The sequence below is a fragment of the Macadamia integrifolia genome, chromosome 4 (genome assembly GCF_013358625.1).
Source record: "Macadamia integrifolia cultivar HAES 741 chromosome 4, SCU_Mint_v3, whole genome shotgun sequence".
NCBI lineage: Eukaryota > Viridiplantae > Streptophyta > Magnoliopsida > Proteales > Proteaceae > Macadamia > Macadamia integrifolia.
In genome coordinates, this window is record NC_056560.1 from 24,659,366 (window position 1) to 24,678,608 (window position 19,243).

At 36.2% G+C, this 19,243-nt stretch overlaps 1 protein-coding gene across 1 annotated transcript; it reads left to right on the forward strand.

The window, feature by feature from the left end:
- The first annotated feature begins 4,340 nt into the window (after positions 1 to 4,340).
- On the forward strand, positions 4,341 to 18,893 carry LOC122076348 (mechanosensitive ion channel protein 1, mitochondrial-like). The gene is made up of 10 exons (XM_042641656.1): positions 4,341 to 4,349; positions 4,462 to 4,534; positions 8,813 to 8,941; positions 9,327 to 9,804; positions 9,936 to 10,213; positions 11,149 to 11,249; positions 12,311 to 12,418; positions 14,057 to 14,278; positions 15,059 to 15,214; positions 18,690 to 18,893. The coding sequence occupies exons 1-9, from the start codon at positions 4,341 to 4,343 to the stop codon at positions 15,176 to 15,178; spliced, it is 1,518 nt and encodes a 505-aa protein (XP_042497590.1). The 3' UTR covers positions 15,179 to 15,214; positions 18,690 to 18,893.
- The last annotated feature ends 350 nt before the right edge of the window (positions 18,894 to 19,243 follow it).

Genomic DNA, 19,243 nt, shown 5'->3' on the forward strand with positions numbered 1-19,243 from the left:
TTCATTTAAATTGCAATATTGCAAACTTGTTTCAAAATTAATAATGTGAACGTTCCCCTAAAATCAGGATGGAGACTTCTATCTTGACCCAAAAAGTCTTATGGGTTGGAATTCATAGGAGGAAATATTTTTATTAAAAAAATATTAATATTTTCCTAAAAAAGTATTGGAGGATATCCACTGCAAGGATTTAGGGGATGGTATCGGTATTGGTATCGGTATCAATCTCTGTAGATGTCGATCTGGATCAGATCGAATCGGTGGATATCGGTCTGTTTTACCTCTGATTTTTATAAAAAGTACTATTTTTTCTTATTTTATCCCTCAAACAATCCGAATAATCAATCCTGATTGGTATCGGATTGGGGGTCACTTTCACCCAATATCAATCCGATACGACCGATCCTAAACCGGTTCTTGAAACCATGATCCAACGTTAAAAGAATCAAAAATAAAAAAAGAAGATTTTATGAATAAGTTGAAACTTCGAACTCGGAAAACTAAAGATTTTCAATTGACTTCAGAAAGTCTAGTCTGTCAACTTTCAGTTACTTTCGTTTGCTGACTTGGCTCAACTGTAATAACTTCCTGTACCAGGCCACTTTAGTCTTTAGATATGTCATTCAAGACTTCTGGTCTCCATTCTGACCAAGGATGTAATCTAGTGATTTTTTTTCCATTTGAATTCAAATCCTATTAGGGTAACTCATTAAGTTAATCTGATTTCATATCCAATGAACTACTGCGTTTGGTATGCATTAGTGGAATCCACTCTATGCCAATAATGAATTTTAAGAAATCATATCAAACGCAACCTTAGATATCCACCGGATCTATCAACTTAAATATCTTATTGACCCATTATTTATTTAAGGTATATTTGTCATTTCATACTTTTAATCTCACATTTTATGGGTCCTACTGATCGCACCCCTTGAAGATCTCAACTTTAAACCTTAGTTAAAAGAGGATGAAATATACAATTATACTTTGAAAGCGTTTGAAAATTTATTTTAAACTTCTTAAAAATAAGAATATGATTGGTATGATTTCTTGAAATGCATTATCGACCTAGAATATATTCTACTATGAACCAAACGCATCCTTAATTGCTAAGTTTGTCTCAAATTCTTGACCCGTTTTGAAGATTGACCCGCTCCGACACATTTTGGTGGTGACCCGAATGAAAAGTTTTCTGAGATCTGTGATAGAAGCAGATGGGTCGACCCATGACTTTGAGTGTATAATGTACTATCGTCTTGTTGAGCAAGTTATTATAATTTGGGGGTTTTTCGAGCTAGGATTTCAGGGCAACTTTTCTCGGTCACTGATTAGGTGTAATCTCTCTTCTGCATAGTAAAACATCTTCTTTTTCGCCCTAAGACGTAACATACCATATCAGTATCTAAACCTCGTTAACTCTCTGTGTATTACGTGGATCTATCTTGATTTATTTTTCGTGTTTATTGTTGTTTGCTATAACATTAACATATATTTGAATTGGTCCAAAACTCCAGGAACTTACGTCAGTAATTTCAGATTTTATGGAGGAATAATTAGAAATAGCGTAGGTCGGTGGAATTTGAAAAGTAACATGACATATATCGGAATCGGTCTGACCTGATTGGCTGGGTTTTAATTTCCATTCCACTATTCCTCTCTGGTCCTGAGTGGTTGTTGACATTTAAAGCGAAACAAGGTCATAGCACCCGGATCAGACTCGGTTCCATGATTTAATAATGTACAGTAGAACTATAAATTCTTATTCTTCTATTAAATTTTTGGAATACCGGACCATCCGTGCGTCAGACTCAGTCTTACCAGATTGGATTGATCTTCATTTTTTTATTCTAGATCTTCTCCAATCCTTCGGCCCCTTTAGTGCACGCATTCGGTGGCTGAGAGTGCCTTGAGATGTATACAGGTCTCTCTCGATCCCGATTCCATTGTCACACCAAAGAAGAATACTGGGACTAGGGGTTTCAATCAGTTGGGCCAGCCTGGGGTGGTCTTGGTTGGGCCTAGCACGCCTATACCCTTGGATTGTGACCTACCTATTTAAGGAATGAGTCAACCTCGGTTGAGTCCTGGGTTTTAATCAGGTTTCTCTTAATCGAGCAAATCGGGCCTTAAACGACCTTTAATTGTCTTATATTTAATATGTTTTATTAGATCATTAATAATATAGAAAAGATATTACACTTAATTACATTCAATAACTAATAAAAATATTAATATATACTTTATTCTATAAAAATAAAAATTCTAAATATATATCATACTACTATATAAAAGTACGTACTCCCTATCTTTGGTATGCTTTTTCAAAATGACAAAAAAATCATTTACATCTACCAAAAAAAATTCCCAAATGACCAAAAAACACCGGAAAAAATCCCTAAATGACCAAAAACCCCTCAAAATGGAATATGAAACAAATATCATAATAAATTCTCTCTATAATTCTCTCTCTCTCTCTCTCTCTCTCTCAAAACGTAGAGGAGAAAGGGGGAGAGTATTAAAGGAGTATTAAAAAGGCATATAATTATAAACCCTAAACCCACTCATCCTCTCACCCCAAAAAATGGAAGATAAATCAAATAATAATAATAATAAACTCTATAATTCTCACTCTCTCTCCCTCTCTAAACGTGGAGGAGAAAGGTGGAGAGTGGAGTATTAAAATGGCATATAATTAAATTTATTATTAAGTATTAAAAAGGCATATAATTATAAACCCTAAACCCACTCATCCCCTCACCCCCTCACCCCTCAAAATGGAAGATAAAACAAATAATAATAATAAACTATATAATTCTTACTCTCTCTCTCTACGTGGAGGAGAAAGGGGGAGAGTGGAGAGAGAAATAGAGAGAACTATGGAGAATGGGGATGGAATGAACAATTATGGAGAGAGATATACAAAAAAAAATAATAATAATAAACTCTCCATAATTCTCTATTTCTCTCTCTCTCTAAACGTGTAGGAGAAAGGAGAGAGTAATAATTAATTATAATTATTAATTAATTAAATACTAAAAAGGATTAAAAAAAAGGCATATAATATTCCTCCTTAAATCTCTCTCTCTCTCATCCTCTTTGAAAAAAAAAACGTGGAGCACAATGGAGGAAGATTCTCCATAGAGAGAATTATAAATAATTATGAAAATATTAAAAAAGTAAATATAGAGAGAGATATACCATAAAAAAACCGCTCCTAAAATCTCTCATTCCATCCCTTACAAAATCTAAACGTGGAAGAAAGGGGTATTTTCTCTCTATAATTCTCCTTCTCTTACTCACTCTCTAAACATGGAGGAGAAATTGGTGTCATTAATTATAATTATTACATATTAAAGGGATAAAAAAAAAATAGGCACAAAATTATGGAGAGATTTATTGCATAAAAAGGGTATCTTTCAATGATCTTTCATCGACTTTAAATGTTTTTACTGCATGGAATTCTTTCTTATATATACATAGAGAAGACAAAAAAATCAATTACAACATCTCAGGATTTTTCAATTTTTGTCTCTTACAACAATAGCTCATAATATTTGCACTCAATCTTTCTCTTATCTTATTTATTAGTAAAGAAACGCTTCCCTCTCCTTCATTAGGAAATAGAATCTCTCTCCCCCATGTATTTATTAATTTTTTGATACGTTTCTTATTTTATTTATTAGTAAATAAAATCTTCCCTCTTCTCTCCCCTTTATTAGAAAGTAAAATCAAAAATCTTTTTTTCTCTCTCTCACACATGTTCCTATCTCTACCCATCAGAAAGCAAAACTAGAAATATTTTTTTCTCTCTCACACATGTTCCTATCTCTACCCAACATCTGTTCTCTCTCTCTCTCTCTCTCTCTCTCTCTCTCTCTCTCTCACACACACACACACACACACACACATACACGTTCCCAATCTTTCTCTTATCCTATTTATTAGTAAAGAAACTCTTCCCTCTTCTCTCTCCTTCATTAGGAAATAGAATCTCTCTCCCCCCAAGTATTTATTACGTCTCTTGTCTTATTTATTAGTAAATAAAATCTTCCCACGTTTCTTCCCTTTATTAGGTAACAAAATTAGAGAGTTGTGTCTCCTCGGATTCACCTCGTCTGTAGCACACTTTTGTGCTACAGATCGTGTAGCATGAGTTAGATGATCGACACGTGGCTGTTTATAAGTGATCGGCCACGATATCCGAGTGAAGAGGGAGGTTGTTGTACGTGTGTTACAATGAATGTATTGAAAAAAATATACCATCCCAACCAAAAGAGGATGAATCGCAGTGCAAAGAGGAAACCTTGCTCTACGATTCTACTCTTACTCCGCCGGCGATGTCGCAGGTAAGTATTTCCTTCGGTCCTCTGTTCTTTCGGTCCATGATCGATGCTCCCGAAACCCTAAATCGGTCCAGCAATATCTCAGATTCTCAGGTGAAGTTTACACTCTTGCAAGCCACGTCCTTCTTCCTCTTATGCTCTAAGAGAGCTCCAAGAGCTCCCTTTCTCTGTTATTCATTTGGCTCAAAGTAAACCATTGTAAAGTTTTTTAGCTTTTTCTTTTCCTATCCAATGATTTAATTTAAGCTATTCATCTTTGCTCCTTGATCCTATAATGCACTTCTTATCTTCTAAAATTTGTTTGTTTGTTTTTTTTTTTTTTTTTTTTAATCCATGCTTTTTAAATGTTCGATTTTCTTCGTCCATTATGGGTTTATTGTATCTAATGTTGGGTTAACCCTCTAATTTGTTTCATGTATGAAAGGACCTCAGGGCTTCATGCTACTATATAAAAGTACGTACTCCCTTTCTTTGGTATACTTTTTCAAAATGACAAAAAAACCATTTACATCTACCCAAAAAAATTCCCAAATGACCAAAAAATCATACTACCATATAAAAGTACGTACTCATTTTCTTTGGTATACTTTTTCAAAATGACAAAAAAACCAATTACATCTACCAAAAAAAAAATCCCAAATGACCAAAAAACACTGGAAAAAATCTCTAAATGACCAAAAACCCCTCAAAATGGAATATGAAACAAATATCATAATAAATTCTCTATAATTCTTTCTCTCTCTCTCTCTCTCTCTCTAAACATGGAGGAGAAATTGGGAGAGTGGAGTATTAAAAAGGTATATAATTATAATTATTAAGTATTAAAAAGACATAATTACAAACCCTAAACCCACTCATCCTCTCAACCCTAAAAATGGAAGATAAATCAAATAATAATAATAAACTCCATGATTCTCACTCTCTCTCCCTCTCTAAACGTGGAGGAGAAAGGGGGAGAGTGGAGTATTAAAAAGGCATATAATTATAAACCCTAAACCCACTCATCCTCTCACCCCTCAAAATGGAAGATAAAACAAATAATAATATTAAACTATATAATTCTTACTCTCTCTCTCTCTCTAAACGTGGAGGAGAAATGGGGAGAGTGGAGAGAAAAATAAACAAAAAATGATAATAATAAACTCTCTATAATTCTTTATTTCTCTCTTTATCTAAACGTGTAGGAGAAAGAAGAAAGTAATAATTAATTATAATTATTAATTAATTAAATACTAAAAATGATTAAAAAAAAGGCATATAATATTCCTCCTTAAATCTCTCTCTCTCTCTCTCTCTCTCTCATCCTCTTTGGAAAGAAAAAAACGTGGAGCACAATGGAGGGAGATTCTCCATAGAGAGAATTATAAATAATTATGAAAATATTAAAAAGGTAAATATAGAGAGAGATATACCATAAAAGAAACCACTCCTAAAATCTCTCATTCCATCCCTTATAAAATCTAAATGTGGAGGAAAGGGGTATTTTCTCTCTATAATTCTCTTTCTCTCACTCACTCTCTCTAAACATAGAGGAGAAATGTGTGTCATTAATTATAATTATTACATATTAAAGGGATAAAAAAAATAGGCACAAAATTATGGAGAGATTTATTACATAAAAACGGTATCTTTCAATGATCTTTCATCGACTTTAAAGGTTTTACTGCATTGAATTATTCCTTATATATACCACAGAGAAGACAAAAAAATCAACTACAATATCTTAGGATTTTTCAATTTTTTGTCTCTTACAACAATAGCTCAAAATATTTGCACTCAATCTTTCTCTTATCCTATTTATTAGTAAAGAAACGCTTCCCTCTCCTTCATTAGGAAATAGAATCTCTCTCCCCCCATATATTTATTAATTTTTTGATACATTTCTTATTTTATTTATTAGTAAATAAAATCGTCCCTCTTCTCTCCCCTTTATTATAAATCAAAATCATAAATCTTTTTTTCTTTCTCTCACACATGTTTCTATTGTAGAAACGCAACCCTAAAACGATGCAGAAGATAATGGAAAAACAAAACAAATAACGCACACAGATTTTACGAGGTTCGGCAAGGTTGCCTACGTCCCCGGTGAGATGAGATTCTGCTTCACTATCAATGGAGAATAGAATTACAGCGCTCTTCATCACAACTCTCCATATTGCTTGCATTACAGAGAAAGAAACTCTCGCTACAAATATATAGCGAAAAAAACTCTAATCCGAATTAAACTACAATTGCCCTCAAATAAAAAATTCGAGTGGGGCTACACCCCCTGCTATGCAGAGGGGGGTCTCCTGCCCCCTTGCAACCCCCACAGCATGCTAATCGGCTAGCGAGACCGCCGTCCTGCCTGTCTAGGTGCTACACCAGTACTCCCTGGATTAAACTGTGACGGAATACAAGATATCATACACCAATACCTATCTCTACCCATCAAAAAGCAAAACCAAAAATATTTTTTTTTCTCTCTCACACATGTTCCTATCTCTACCCAACATCCGTTATTTCTCTCTCTCTCTCTCTCTCTCTCTCTCTCTCTCATACACGTTCCCAATCTTTCTCTTATCCTATTTATTAGTAAAGAAATTCTTCCCTCTTCTTTGTCCTTCATTAGGAAATAGAATCTCTCTCCCCCCAAGTGTTTATTACGTCTCTTATCTTATTTATTAGTAAATAAAATCTCCCATCTTCTCTCCCCTTTATTAGATAACAAAATCAGAGAGTTGTGTCTCCTCTTTGGTTTTTTCTTCCAAAGCCCACAATCTGCTCTAAGAGAGCTCCAATAGCTCCCTTTCTCTGTTATTCATTTGGCTCCAAGTAAGTTATTGTAAGGTTTCTTATACAGTTCTTTAGCTTTTTATTTTCCTATCCAATGATTTAATTTAAGGTATTCATCTTTGCTCCTTGATCCTATAATGCACTTCTTATCTTCTAAAATTTGTTTGTTTGTTTTTTTTTTTTAATCCATACTTTTTAAATGTTCGATTTTCTTCATTCATTTATGGGTTTATCGTATCTAATGTTGGGTTAACCCTCTAACTTGTTTCAAGTATGAAAGGACCTTAGGGCTTCATAATCCTCGATCGGTTGAAGAAGTCTTTAGGATTTCAGATGAAGGCACGCTGGGAGAATCAAGGCTCTCACCACTGGTTGGGTTTTGTTTCGTTGCTTCTCACATTCTTATTTTGAGGATTTTTTGCTTTGTAGGTTTTGATGTTTATGTTGTTGTTTTTCTTTTACAAATGTTTAGAAATTCCTTCAATAATGTGATCCTCGTGAGTTTTGTTTCTTATATGGGATTGGCGGGGTTTTGGTTTTAAAAAAGTAATAGTGACTATGGTATTAATTTGGTTTATGGATGCTGTTAAATTATATATTTTAAGTATTTGAGGGTTGCAATTACTAAGGTTTCACTTTAGAGATGGTTGGATCTCGGATTCAGAGATATCTCCAATTCTATCTCTTATTTTATTTTCATGCAATCTGACCAACTCTTACTTCTCTTTGAGTCCTAAGTTCCCAAGAACCACCACTTAATTGGAGATTCAATTGAGCACATAGGACTTACATTAGATGCTCTAATAATTTATAATGGACAAACTTTTTCTACTGGATGCATGTGATTGCCTCTAGATCTGTATGAAAAAATAAATGGCTAAAAATGGATTCCTACAACATTGGATATCTGTAACAAAGTGACCCCAAATTGCCAAGGAAAAGAATATATGAAATAAAGAGTTGAAACTATCAAGCGAACCATTAATACAAAGAATTAATATGTTCTCCAAGTCTTTCAATCATGTTCAATTGATTTTATATTTTTGTGATATGCTCTCTTACATGAAAGCATTACATTGTTGTTTTTATGAACCTTATAAGAAAATAAATTTTTGATTACACAATGATGAAATTGGTGATTGTGATTGCACTATCGTTAACAAGCTTCTGAACTCCAGATTTCTCTAGTTGTAACCAAGGCTATAGAAAGAGCTTAAAAAAGAAAGTACGTCAATGTCGTTCCCTCTTCAGAGACTCCAAGATTATTTTCATCCACATTCAAGGTTACTAAACTAAAGAACCCATCCTCGATAGCTTGTAACTAAATCTCTTAGAGGGAGAGATAGAGAGATATTTTACTAAAAAAAGGCCTCTCTCTTACCATTGATTGTCTAAAAATATATTATAATTGTCTATCATTATTTGAAATTTAAAAGTCTTCTTAAATTATTAATTATTTCAATGAATATCATCTCTCTGTCTCAGTATTTCCACATGTCTTTTTACTAATATGTGTATATATATATTTATTTATGACCCTATAATTAGTTATTGAAAATGGAAATCCACTCCCTTGAACAAATCCGATTTATGTGCAGTGTTCGTACAATCCTTAACATGATTACATTGAGAGAGAGAGAGAGAGAGAGAGAGAAGCCTTGAACTTGAATGGTTCGAAGGTTTTAAATAAGGGTACAGCCGGGAGTTCGGAGTCTTAGACCCAGAATCCGCATGGCGGTTCGAAAAGAAAGTTGATTGGGCCGTGTCCGTCCGTACTTCAAAACGAGTGTACTGTGATCAGCACTGCCAAGAGCGAAATGGTGTGTTCCGTTCCCAAATCCCAATCCCAATTTCTAGTATTTTCTCATGTTTTTGGAGTAATTAGGCAGAGATTAATGATTTCCTGTTCCTACAAGAAGTTGCTTGCCAATGACTTTTGGTGAATTCGTTTAGATACTGAAAAGGGTTGTGGTGCCACAGAAGTAATACTTCTATTCGTCCTGCGATCGTTTCAGGCATACAGGTACTTAGCGCGATTCACCATAGCCGCTCAAGGGACCCTTCGAAGCTCATCATTTTCAAATGCACAGCGTTGTCCGGGCAATATAGTGGTTGCCCAGTTTAGATTATCGCATTTTCGATCTATTCCGAATAATGGGTCATCTAATTTACACTCTCTGAACACCCTTTCTCTTGGTTGTCTAGGCAACATCTCAAGTTATCGAGCATATTCATCATTTTTTGGTGGCAAAAAGGATGAACCACGCAACCCAGAAGTCTCTGCTGCGAGTGATTCGAATGTTGATACGACTGATTTGGTTGCAAACGACTGGATTGATAATGTCAAGAATGCTCTGCAATCAGCAACGGAGGTTGTGGTTTATACGGGGCAAAGGTTTAAAGAGGCTTCAGATGAACTCACTCCTCATGTTCAACAATTGCTCGATTATTATCCATACCTAAGAAATATTTTGATTCCGGTTGGTGGGACTTTGACTGCTACCATGTTGGCTTGGCTGGTCATGCCGAGGGTGTTGAGGAAATTTCACAAATACTTAATGCAAGGAACTTCTGCATTGCTATCCGGGAACCTATCTCAAGAACATCCCTATGAGAAAAGCTTTTGGGGTGCTATGGAAGACCCTGTGCGATATCTCATCACCTTCATGACATTCACTCAGTTGTGAGTTGTTTCTTAGTTCGTTAAGCCCTCAGCCTAATTGGGCATAACTTCATTTCTTCGCTTTTTTGTTCGCAGTCCTCCACTATAGACTGGATAAGTTGATATGGTCTTCTTGCTATTTCCATGTGCAGAGGTGTGATCATTGCTCCGACCACAATTGCATCTCAATACATTGGTCAAGCTTGGAGGGGTGCAGTTATAATCTCATTTGTATGGTTTCTCCACAGGTGGAAAGCAAATGTATTTTCTCGTGCTCTTGCTGCTCAGAATGTGGCAAGGCTTGATCGAGAAAAGTTGCTAACTCTAGACAACCTCTCATCTGTGGGTCTATTTGTCTTGGGAATGATGGCTTTTGCTGAGGCATGTGGGGTGGCTGTGCAATCTATTTTGACTGTTGGAGGAATAGGAGGTGAGTCTTAGATGTTGTTATTTGTGTTAATTTCTTTTCTGCCCCACATATGATAAACAAGATTCAGAGTAAAAATTAATGGCAAACTTGCTGTATTTTGGTTTTGCATTCTTATATTGTATTCCTTGAGCATTTTCATCTTCTTCTTGTCAAATTTTTTTGTGCGAAGTACACCACAGAATGGTGGGAAATTGGGAACAGTAAACAGTTCTGCAAATGTAGTAGCTAAGCTGAAAATCGTCCACCCCCACCCCCACACCCCAACCCCACCCCTTTCTTTCTCCTTTTTGTAAAATACGCTGTAAGTATTTTATTATGTGATTTTGTGTGTATTGGACTCACATCCTACATAATAACCCTATTGCTTTTAAATTGAAGTTTTGTTTATATGTGGTGTCGGTTTAACGGTTTGTCCATTATTTACCACTCCCCAATCACCCAAACAACGAATGGGAGGTCTATTTCTGGATTTACCAGCTGAGGGCAAAGAGATGGGGAAGCTCACCAGCTGAGGAAGATCATAAGTTAAAATCCCATTTCCCAATCTCTTCAACATGCCCAGTTCCATTCTCAACCGTATCAGGAACATCATGCACCCAAACAAGGACAAGGTCTCTACTAAAACTTGTGCATTTTTGTGGGAATATGGTCTCCCTGTATGCCTTGTTCCACCTAAGAACTGAGGGTCCTGCAGTTATTCCACCAAAACCAAAACAATAACCATAATTCAGGAACCATTTCTTGTTTATCTATCCATCTGTCACATCTATGGTATATACTCAGGGAAGGAAGAATTATCTCACATCTGGCGGCCCAGGATCTAGCCAACAATGTGGTTTGGCCCAAAGGCAATATTGTGTTATTATAGTTATTATATTATTAATACTTTTCTATTTTGCAAGTAGATCTGAGTTTTCTCCGTATCTTCCATACAGGAGTTGCCACTGCTTTTGCTGCTAGAGACATTCTTGGGAATGTGCTGAGTGGGTTGTCCATGCAGTTTTCAAAGCCTTTTTCCCTGGGAGATACCATAAAAGTAAATTAAGCACGTTTCTTTGTTTTTTCATGCCTGCTGACATTATTAATTATTCAATGTTGTTTTTTCATTATCACAAATCTAATCATGGTTAAGGTGTCTCTTTTTTTGCATTAGATGTCTGCTGTCACCCTGACAGGATACAGTATCTTCATAACTCATTATTCATTAATAGTGTTAGGTTGCAAGAGTACTTCATTCTAATTGTGTGGCATGTAGACTGCTGTACTTGAGGAAACATTTCAGTTAGTTGTTAAAGAATCATTATAATGCTAGTGCCTTAATTTTTGGCTTAGAATGCATAGCTTTTCGAGGTACCACTAGGATTAGTTTGTCTACTTCATAGGTCGAATTACTCGAACCTACTTCAGTATTATGCCTATGGATGTTTTCAGACTCAGATGGTGGTGCAACAACTAAATTTTAAACAGAAAATTTCATTTTGGAATTTGGAGGCTGTGTTTGGTTGCCACCCAAATGAAATTATTTCATTTTGGAAACCATGGCATTTGAATGCAAAAGGTTATGCTTTGCTACAGACTCATCTCGATTCATGTCTGGCTTGCCAATTAAAATAGTAATAAATTTATCTTAGGTTTTCACATGGCGCTTTCTTATTCATTATTGATTCTCATTTTAATGACACTTGAGATGAGTCCCTTCTAATGAAGACCTTACCCACTGAAAATGTATTCCAAGTGGCAACCATATGCATTGTAAAATCTCTAACTTATTATGGCACACTAGACTTTTATGTTCAATAATGCAATATGTTGGTTTGGATGAGATTATGTTTAATTTAATCCTATGCCAATCAGAAAATACCAACCTGAACCGCTTGGAGAGGTCCAGCTGGATCTCTAATATGGAACAATCGGTTACAGCTTGCCTTGTTAACTACAAACCCCTAACAGTGGGATAGAAAGGTGGCTTGAATGGAGTCGGCAGGCGGTCAAACTATACTGCCATTGAACTTCTTGTCCATAATTTTTTTGGTGTAGTTATTGTTGTTTACTGGTTTCATTTATTCCATGGGCTGAAGAAAACAATCACTTTTGCAGGCTGGATCAATTGAAGGTCAAGTGGTGGAAATGGGACTTACAACAACATCATTACTGAATGCCGAGAAGTTCCCTGTCATAGTTCCAAATTCTATGTTTTCAAGTCAGGTGTGTTTTTATTTTATTTTCTCTCTTTTAGTTAGCATCTAAAATTTCCCCTCCCCAGGATCTAGATCACTCATGGGATCCTACAGGTGCTCACTTCTGGTTCATACCTTGCATTTTGCCATTTCCCCTAAGTTTTGGTACCCTACTCTACATTTTTCACTTCGGAATAAATACAGGGTAACAAAGACACCAAGTAGATCCGCTCTGTAGATGCTTCAAACCTATTTGGATGGGCACGTAGATCTGTGAATCTGTGCTCTTCTATAGAATTACTTTTATCAATTTACAGAATGGGGATTAACACATATTTACACCTGCTGCACTGCCCATGCAAATATTTAAATGCACCCAAAGAATATGAACATGTAGAGAGACATGATTCTTTTGATTTTTTAGAGGTTGAATTTGATTCAAAATCTGTTCCCAAAATTTGTCTTTGTAATTGCGCCAATGTAAGATTTGATCTAAGTATTTGAATATGAAAATGAGTGATTTTATGATGAACTGCAAAACACATGCAATCAATATAAGATTACGAACTAATATCGGGATAAAATATGAGTGGATTTATGATGAACTACAAACACATGTAATCAGAAGCCCTGTCTATTTTCGCATCTATTGATTCTATATCATCTGTTGAGAAGGCATGAGCCATTTTCTGTAGTCTTCATGTCTATGTTTAGGAGCATTAGGTAGGATATAATAAGGGTAAATGAGGAAAGGGCAGATGCAGCTCTAAATAGTGATATGGAGAAATGCCAAAATTGGGGGAGGGGACATTGTTATTTGTGTTGTATTTAATCGATACCAACAACAACAATAATAAAGTGTGGTCCCATTGAATTTTCTGATGCTTGCTTTCTCATGCACAGTTTTGTTTGCTTCTATGCTAAAAATTAGAAATATTTCTCTGAATTAGTTGTTAGTTACAGCTTGATAGACCATATCACTGGCCTAAAACTATTTCTCCTTTAGTGATAATTACAACTTACACAGCTGTGTTCTTCTGGGAGATATAGGAAATACTTAAATGCAAATTGATTTCCATAAAATTAATAGATTAAAATACCTTTCCTTTATTATTTTTCTCATTGATATTTTTTACATTAAAATAGTGTGTGTCAAGTGTAATACAGTAGAGATGATTTTGTGAAAGATATTTTAAATATTCTTCGCAAAAGGTAAAGAAGCCTTCATTGCAGTTGATCTGGAATGTTCTTTTTTTTTTTATTATTATTATTATTTTTTTAAATTTCAAAATCCATGTATTTGGATCTCTTTATATTTATGTCTTTTTTCTCTTTTTTTAATATGAAAATTTTTCCTGCTTACCTAATCCATAGTTGATTAATTGACCTTCTTCTTTTGTGGATCAATGACTTGATTTGCAGTTTTTATACTTCTATGTCTTGTTATGAGATCATCTGCGGGCTTCGTTTCTCATATTGTTTTTTTCCCCCTGCTAGTGGAATTCTTTTGTGGATCAAAGACTTGATTTGCAGTTTTCATACTTCTAGCCTTTTTATGAGATCATCTGCAGGCTTTGTTTCTCATACTGTCCCCCCCCCCCCCTGCAAGTATCCAGGTCAATCAAGGGCATTATGATTGATGACACTTTGAATTTGAACCATTTAGGTAATAGTGAATAAATCACGTGCCCCTTGGCGTGCAATGGCGACCAAGATTCCCTTTCGAACTGATGATCTGGAAAAGATTCCCTTAATTTCAGAGGATATAAAGTCCAGGCTAAGATCTCATCCAAAAGTCTTCTTGGGAGAAGAGGCTCCTTACTGTTTCCTATCTCAAATAGAAAATTCATATGCTGAACTGACTATTGGTTGCAACCTTAAACCTATGGTAAGTTTCATACTTAAATATTTACGGGTCAATATTTAATTGTTATTAGTTCTGTTAATGCATTTAATTTTTTCTTTGATGCACCTGTACTCATTAAGTTTCAATGCCATTTTAATCGTTCATACTAACAACCATTGTAATTATCTCTTTGCAACATTTGTTTATTCTGTATGTTCAATAACGACTTCCAAGTATGAATATGAGGTACTTCTCTCTAAAATGATAAATTATTACAGTAATTCATGATTGTATTTGTTAGAGAGGGTGTACCTCTATACCGTGAAAATTAGTTTAGGTCTATGTTATTCTTTCCTATTGTAACTAGATTGTTAGCTTCCTGTTCTGATTAGACTTTAGACTCTTTAGAGTTTTACTTGAGTTATGTAACCAGTTCTGATTTATTATAAATAGAGAGGGTGTATTTTATTCTGAATCTATCGCCAAGCTCTCTCTCTTAGTTCTCTTCTTCACAGGTTCTGTTGCTAAGCTTTCGTTACAGTTTTGATGACCCTTGCATAGCTTTGGTTGCATGTTTTGGTCCTATGGATATCTGTCACTTGTATTGTTGTTAAATTGTCTCCCAATGATAGATGGAAGTGTTATGGCTTTTTTCTGAGCTGTTGCAAAAGTAGTGGTAGTGGCTGTCATGATCTGTCCTACTTCAAACTATTGACACAGTCAAAATTTCCAGGATCATGTGCAGTTCGGTAAAGGGTTTCTTTCTTTTTTCTCTAGCAACTACATAACTTCATGCCCTAATTTTTTCTGTTGTTGCTGTAGAGGAAAGATGAATTATACTCTACGGAGCAAGATATACTGCTGCAGTCAGCCAGAATAATCAAGCAACATGGTGCTGCATTGGGTAGCAGTCAGAGCCTATATGAGTGGACACATCAGTGATACACTGAATTAGAGGAAACTTCTGTTTGTATAAAGGTACCAGTCTTGCCTCTTAGTAATTCTGCTATAGTTATTTGATATCTCCAATATGCAAGTCATGCATTTCCTTGATTAATTTGTGAAGGTTGTTTCTTTTGTGAACGTTCAATTGTTCTTTTCATTTGGATACTGGTAGAGTTCTTTATTTAATATAATTTTATTCTGTTGTTGTGGCACATTTAAGTGACACTTGTATATATGCTAGTGTTTGATGATGGAACCAAATCACATAGAGATAAATGCCACTTTTCTAGAGATGACATGGTTGTGGAGAATGTTGACGGACATATCTCTGAACAGTGGCTATTATTTTTGCCAAAGCATTTGGAAGATAATTTTGAGCTTCTCTGTCTCACAGATTTGTGATATACACTTTTGGTCAAGTAGCCAGTAGCTGGTGTAGCTGGCTTAGGAACCAACCACTTCAAGGCTACAGCTTATGATAGAGAGGAATTGACGCATCATTTGGGCACTAGCAGCAGTGCCAAGAGAAGAAGAAGTACTTGTGCTTTCAGGAATTTCAAAATTCCTAGTCTCACTGGGAATCCTATTCCTATTCTGCCATGGAGTTCTATTCAAATAGAGTTATGTTTTCCATTTCTTTTCCTATTTTGATTATGTTTATGTATCCTAGTTCAGGCTGGATTAGGAACCTAAAAGTCCAGCCCTGTCATGAGTTGATTTTCTTTCATTATGTCAAATTCTAGTTGGTTTAGGACTCCAAACATAGCTGGAGGTTCTCGAGTCAGTTTAGGAGTTGTTTAAAGTCTTTTATTAGTCAAATAAGTAGCCAGTTTGATTACTAGTTCGTTTGGGCTATTTCTAGTCATGTTATGAGTCATATTTGGAGAGTTTATGTATACATTTATTACCAGACAATAAGGCCTTTATGAATAAAGTGTGGCTTTGCTGCTCAATACTTTGTGAGACTCAGGTTCATGGCTGTTGAATGCAGTTGCTGCCTGGTGGGATGCTGATCAAGGCTTGGAATTTCTCAGTTTCTTGTTTATTTCTGTTGGTATCTCAATTCTGACCACATAATTTACAATTGGATCTTAATCTGGGCCTACATGTGGTATTAAAATTTGAGTCTGTGTTTTAAATATCAGAATCCTATCATTATTAGGATTCTGATTTGTCAGGCTTGTTATTTAATCCATTTGCTGTTTGGACCCCTGTTTTAGTCTCTAAGAACAGATTCGTGTTCCATTCTTAAGATCTGGACTTCAATCTGTTAATTCTTAAGATAATTATATCTATTTATCTGATGTTTCTTGTGTTTGGCGCAAGATCTTGTCCCTTAGATCAATTGTTATTGGAGCCATCTCTACCCAGATTGTAGATGGCAACTCCACATTTCTTTGGCTTCCGATCATTGGCATCCTTTGGCAATTCTTCTTCACGCTGTAAGTGCCAGAGCCATTTACAGTCTGGGACTTTCCAAGCATTCCATGGTTGCGGATGTCATGCCCTGGGTTCTTGGTCTCCTCCTGCCACAGACTCTCCTCAGCTCACTGCTGTTTCGGACTCCTTGCTTCCCGCCATTATCAACTATCAGCAAAGAAGAGGTAACTATACTCTTTGGACCCCCGCCTGCTCAGGCCTCTTTAGCTCCAAAGCGGCTTGGGATTTTGTTAGGACCAGGGGGAACTTCTCTCCTTGGCACAAGGTTATTTGGTCAAGCATCACATCCCACGTCATAGCTTCACTGTTTGGCAAGCCCTTTCCAACTGCCTTCCAACACAATCGTTCCTCATCCAGCGTCAGATTCCGGTCTCTCCCTTGTGCAGTCTTTCTGGACAGAGTCTGAATATATCAACCACTCGCTCTTTGATTGCCTCCTCTCTGCCTCTATCTGGAAAGGTGTCCTTGCAAAGTGTTGGCCTAAAAGTAGAAGGATTCTCTCTTTATAGAGGGAATGGATTTGGGTCGACATGACTTTCACCAGGTCTTCTTTTTGTGATTCTATAGGCAAACTTGCATTCCATGCCACTATTAACCAGATTTGGATGGAGCATAACCTTAGGAAATGGATTTTCAAATCTCGCTCTTTAAAGCAAATTTGTGAATCCATCTCTTTTGATGTCAAAAGAAAGATTTATGGTGCTTCTTCTACTTGTACTGCCTCTTCAAGAATAGTCATATCATTTTGTCTTGGGGCCTCTCCCCCTCTTGCTTTGGGCTCCCTCTCTTGTCTCTTGAGGGTTTGTCCTTTGCTTTTCCTCTCCCCTCTTTGAGATCTATTGTATTTTTTTTTCCTCTTTGGTAATAAATTATTTATTCACCCAAAAAAAATCTTGTTCCATTCTATAGGACTGTTGTACGGCCGGCTATGATGTATAGATAAGAAGTGTCATAGAGAGAAGCTATGTAGTATAGATGAGGATGCTAAGATGGATGTGTGGCAAAGTGTGGAAGGATAAAGTATGGAATGACCATATTAGAGCTGATTTGAGACTTGCCTCAATCAACGACGCTCTAAGAAAGTTGTTTGAGGTAGTATGGCCATGTTCAACAGAGGCCTGGGGATGACCCCAGTAAGGAGGAGTGATCTGATTCCGATTGAAGGAGCTAAAATAACTAGGGGTAGGCCTAAAATGACCATAGGAGAAGTAATGAGGAATGACATGCATAGTTTAGGTATTGTCCCCAAGTATGACCTCAGATAGAGCTGTTGGAGGTCAAGGATCCATGTAGCCGAACACATCTAGCTGAGATTTTCCTTACTTACTGGTGCTGGGCTTCTTTTCTTTTACTTTCAGTTCTCGTATTTTGTTTTCGCACGGATCCTTGTAGCCAACCCCATTAAGTTGAGATAAGGCTGGGTTTGTTGTTGTTCTATTGCTTGAATCTTTCCAAATGTTTGCTGATATCTATTCCTGGTGTGGGGAGTCCTATTTCAAGTAGGATTCTTCTGAAACTTGAGATCTGACCTTTGGATCAAGTTCAACTTTTGATATTCTGTTCCTACACCTGAAGAGAGTAACCCATTGAAATTTGATTCAAATCTGAGGTCTAGATTACTGTTTATCACTGATTTGTGAATTCTGGTCACTTTTATATCACTGCGATTCTGAAACCCATCAGGAAGGTTCTTTAGTCTTTGCTATGGCACCAGGTCTTTAGTCCAAAAAACAGTGTCATCCTCTTCTAAGGCAACAAACGAAGGTGGATAGCAGTACTACTCTCCTCCTTGTTTATATATATCAAAACTTAATTTCTCATCTTTGGTAGTAGTCTGGTAGTTTTGGGGTTAACATTGTAATCAGGTCTGTTTGCGCATTGCCTAATCCTGAATCTATTTGCCTATTGGGACAGTTTAATTCTAGTAGCATGTTACTGATGATATTAGTTGTTCTTCTCAGTCCTTTACTTTGGATGCTCATGTGAACAATGCATATGTTGAGAATCTGTCTCTCAAATTTTTTTCCTTGTTTGAAGTGTTGACTTAGGTATTGCTACTCTTTGCCAGAATGCAGTTCATCTGGGCAAGTTTTATACACAATGGAACACAGACTGGGAAAAGTAATGGTGACTTAATTTTAAGGCAGTGGGAGAGGTTTTCATGGATCTTGTGGGCTCCATTGTATTGCTGTATTTCTGTAATGGATTTGTGCAAAATGTTGTGAGAGCAAAGCCCAGATAGCGAAAACATTTTTTGCGTTCTTTTTGTGCATTTGCAATCTTGACTAGATTATTGGATCCAATTGCCACTTGGTCTACCCTAACCCTAGATACTGGATATGGATCGATCGATTCGAATCAGCTGGAATTGGCTGATCACAATCGAATAGACTGATCCGGCCAATCTGATTTTTTAATTGGTGGATCCATCTATTATAAACTACATCATCCTCCACCTCCACATTGCACATAGATAAGTATCAAATAAGAAGAATCATGGTTGACCCGACCAAAAATCTTTTGCATAAAGGTTTAAGATAGTGCTTTTCTTGGTGCCACAGTCCCAACTCCCAACCCTCGTGCCATACTCTATTTCTCAAAAGATTGTGACGTACAGAGACA

What these genes read in the sequence shown, in the direction of transcription:
- LOC122076348 (XM_042641656.1), top strand. An exon ending in ATTCTATGTTTTCAAGTCAG is followed by an intron (nt 12,419 to 14,056) that starts GTGTGTTTTTAT and finishes TGAACCATTTAG; the next exon opens with GTAATAGTGAATAAATCACG. An exon ending in GTTGCAACCTTAAACCTATG is followed by an intron (nt 14,279 to 15,058) that starts GTAAGTTTCATA and finishes TTGTTGCTGTAG; the next exon opens with AGGAAAGATGAATTATACTC.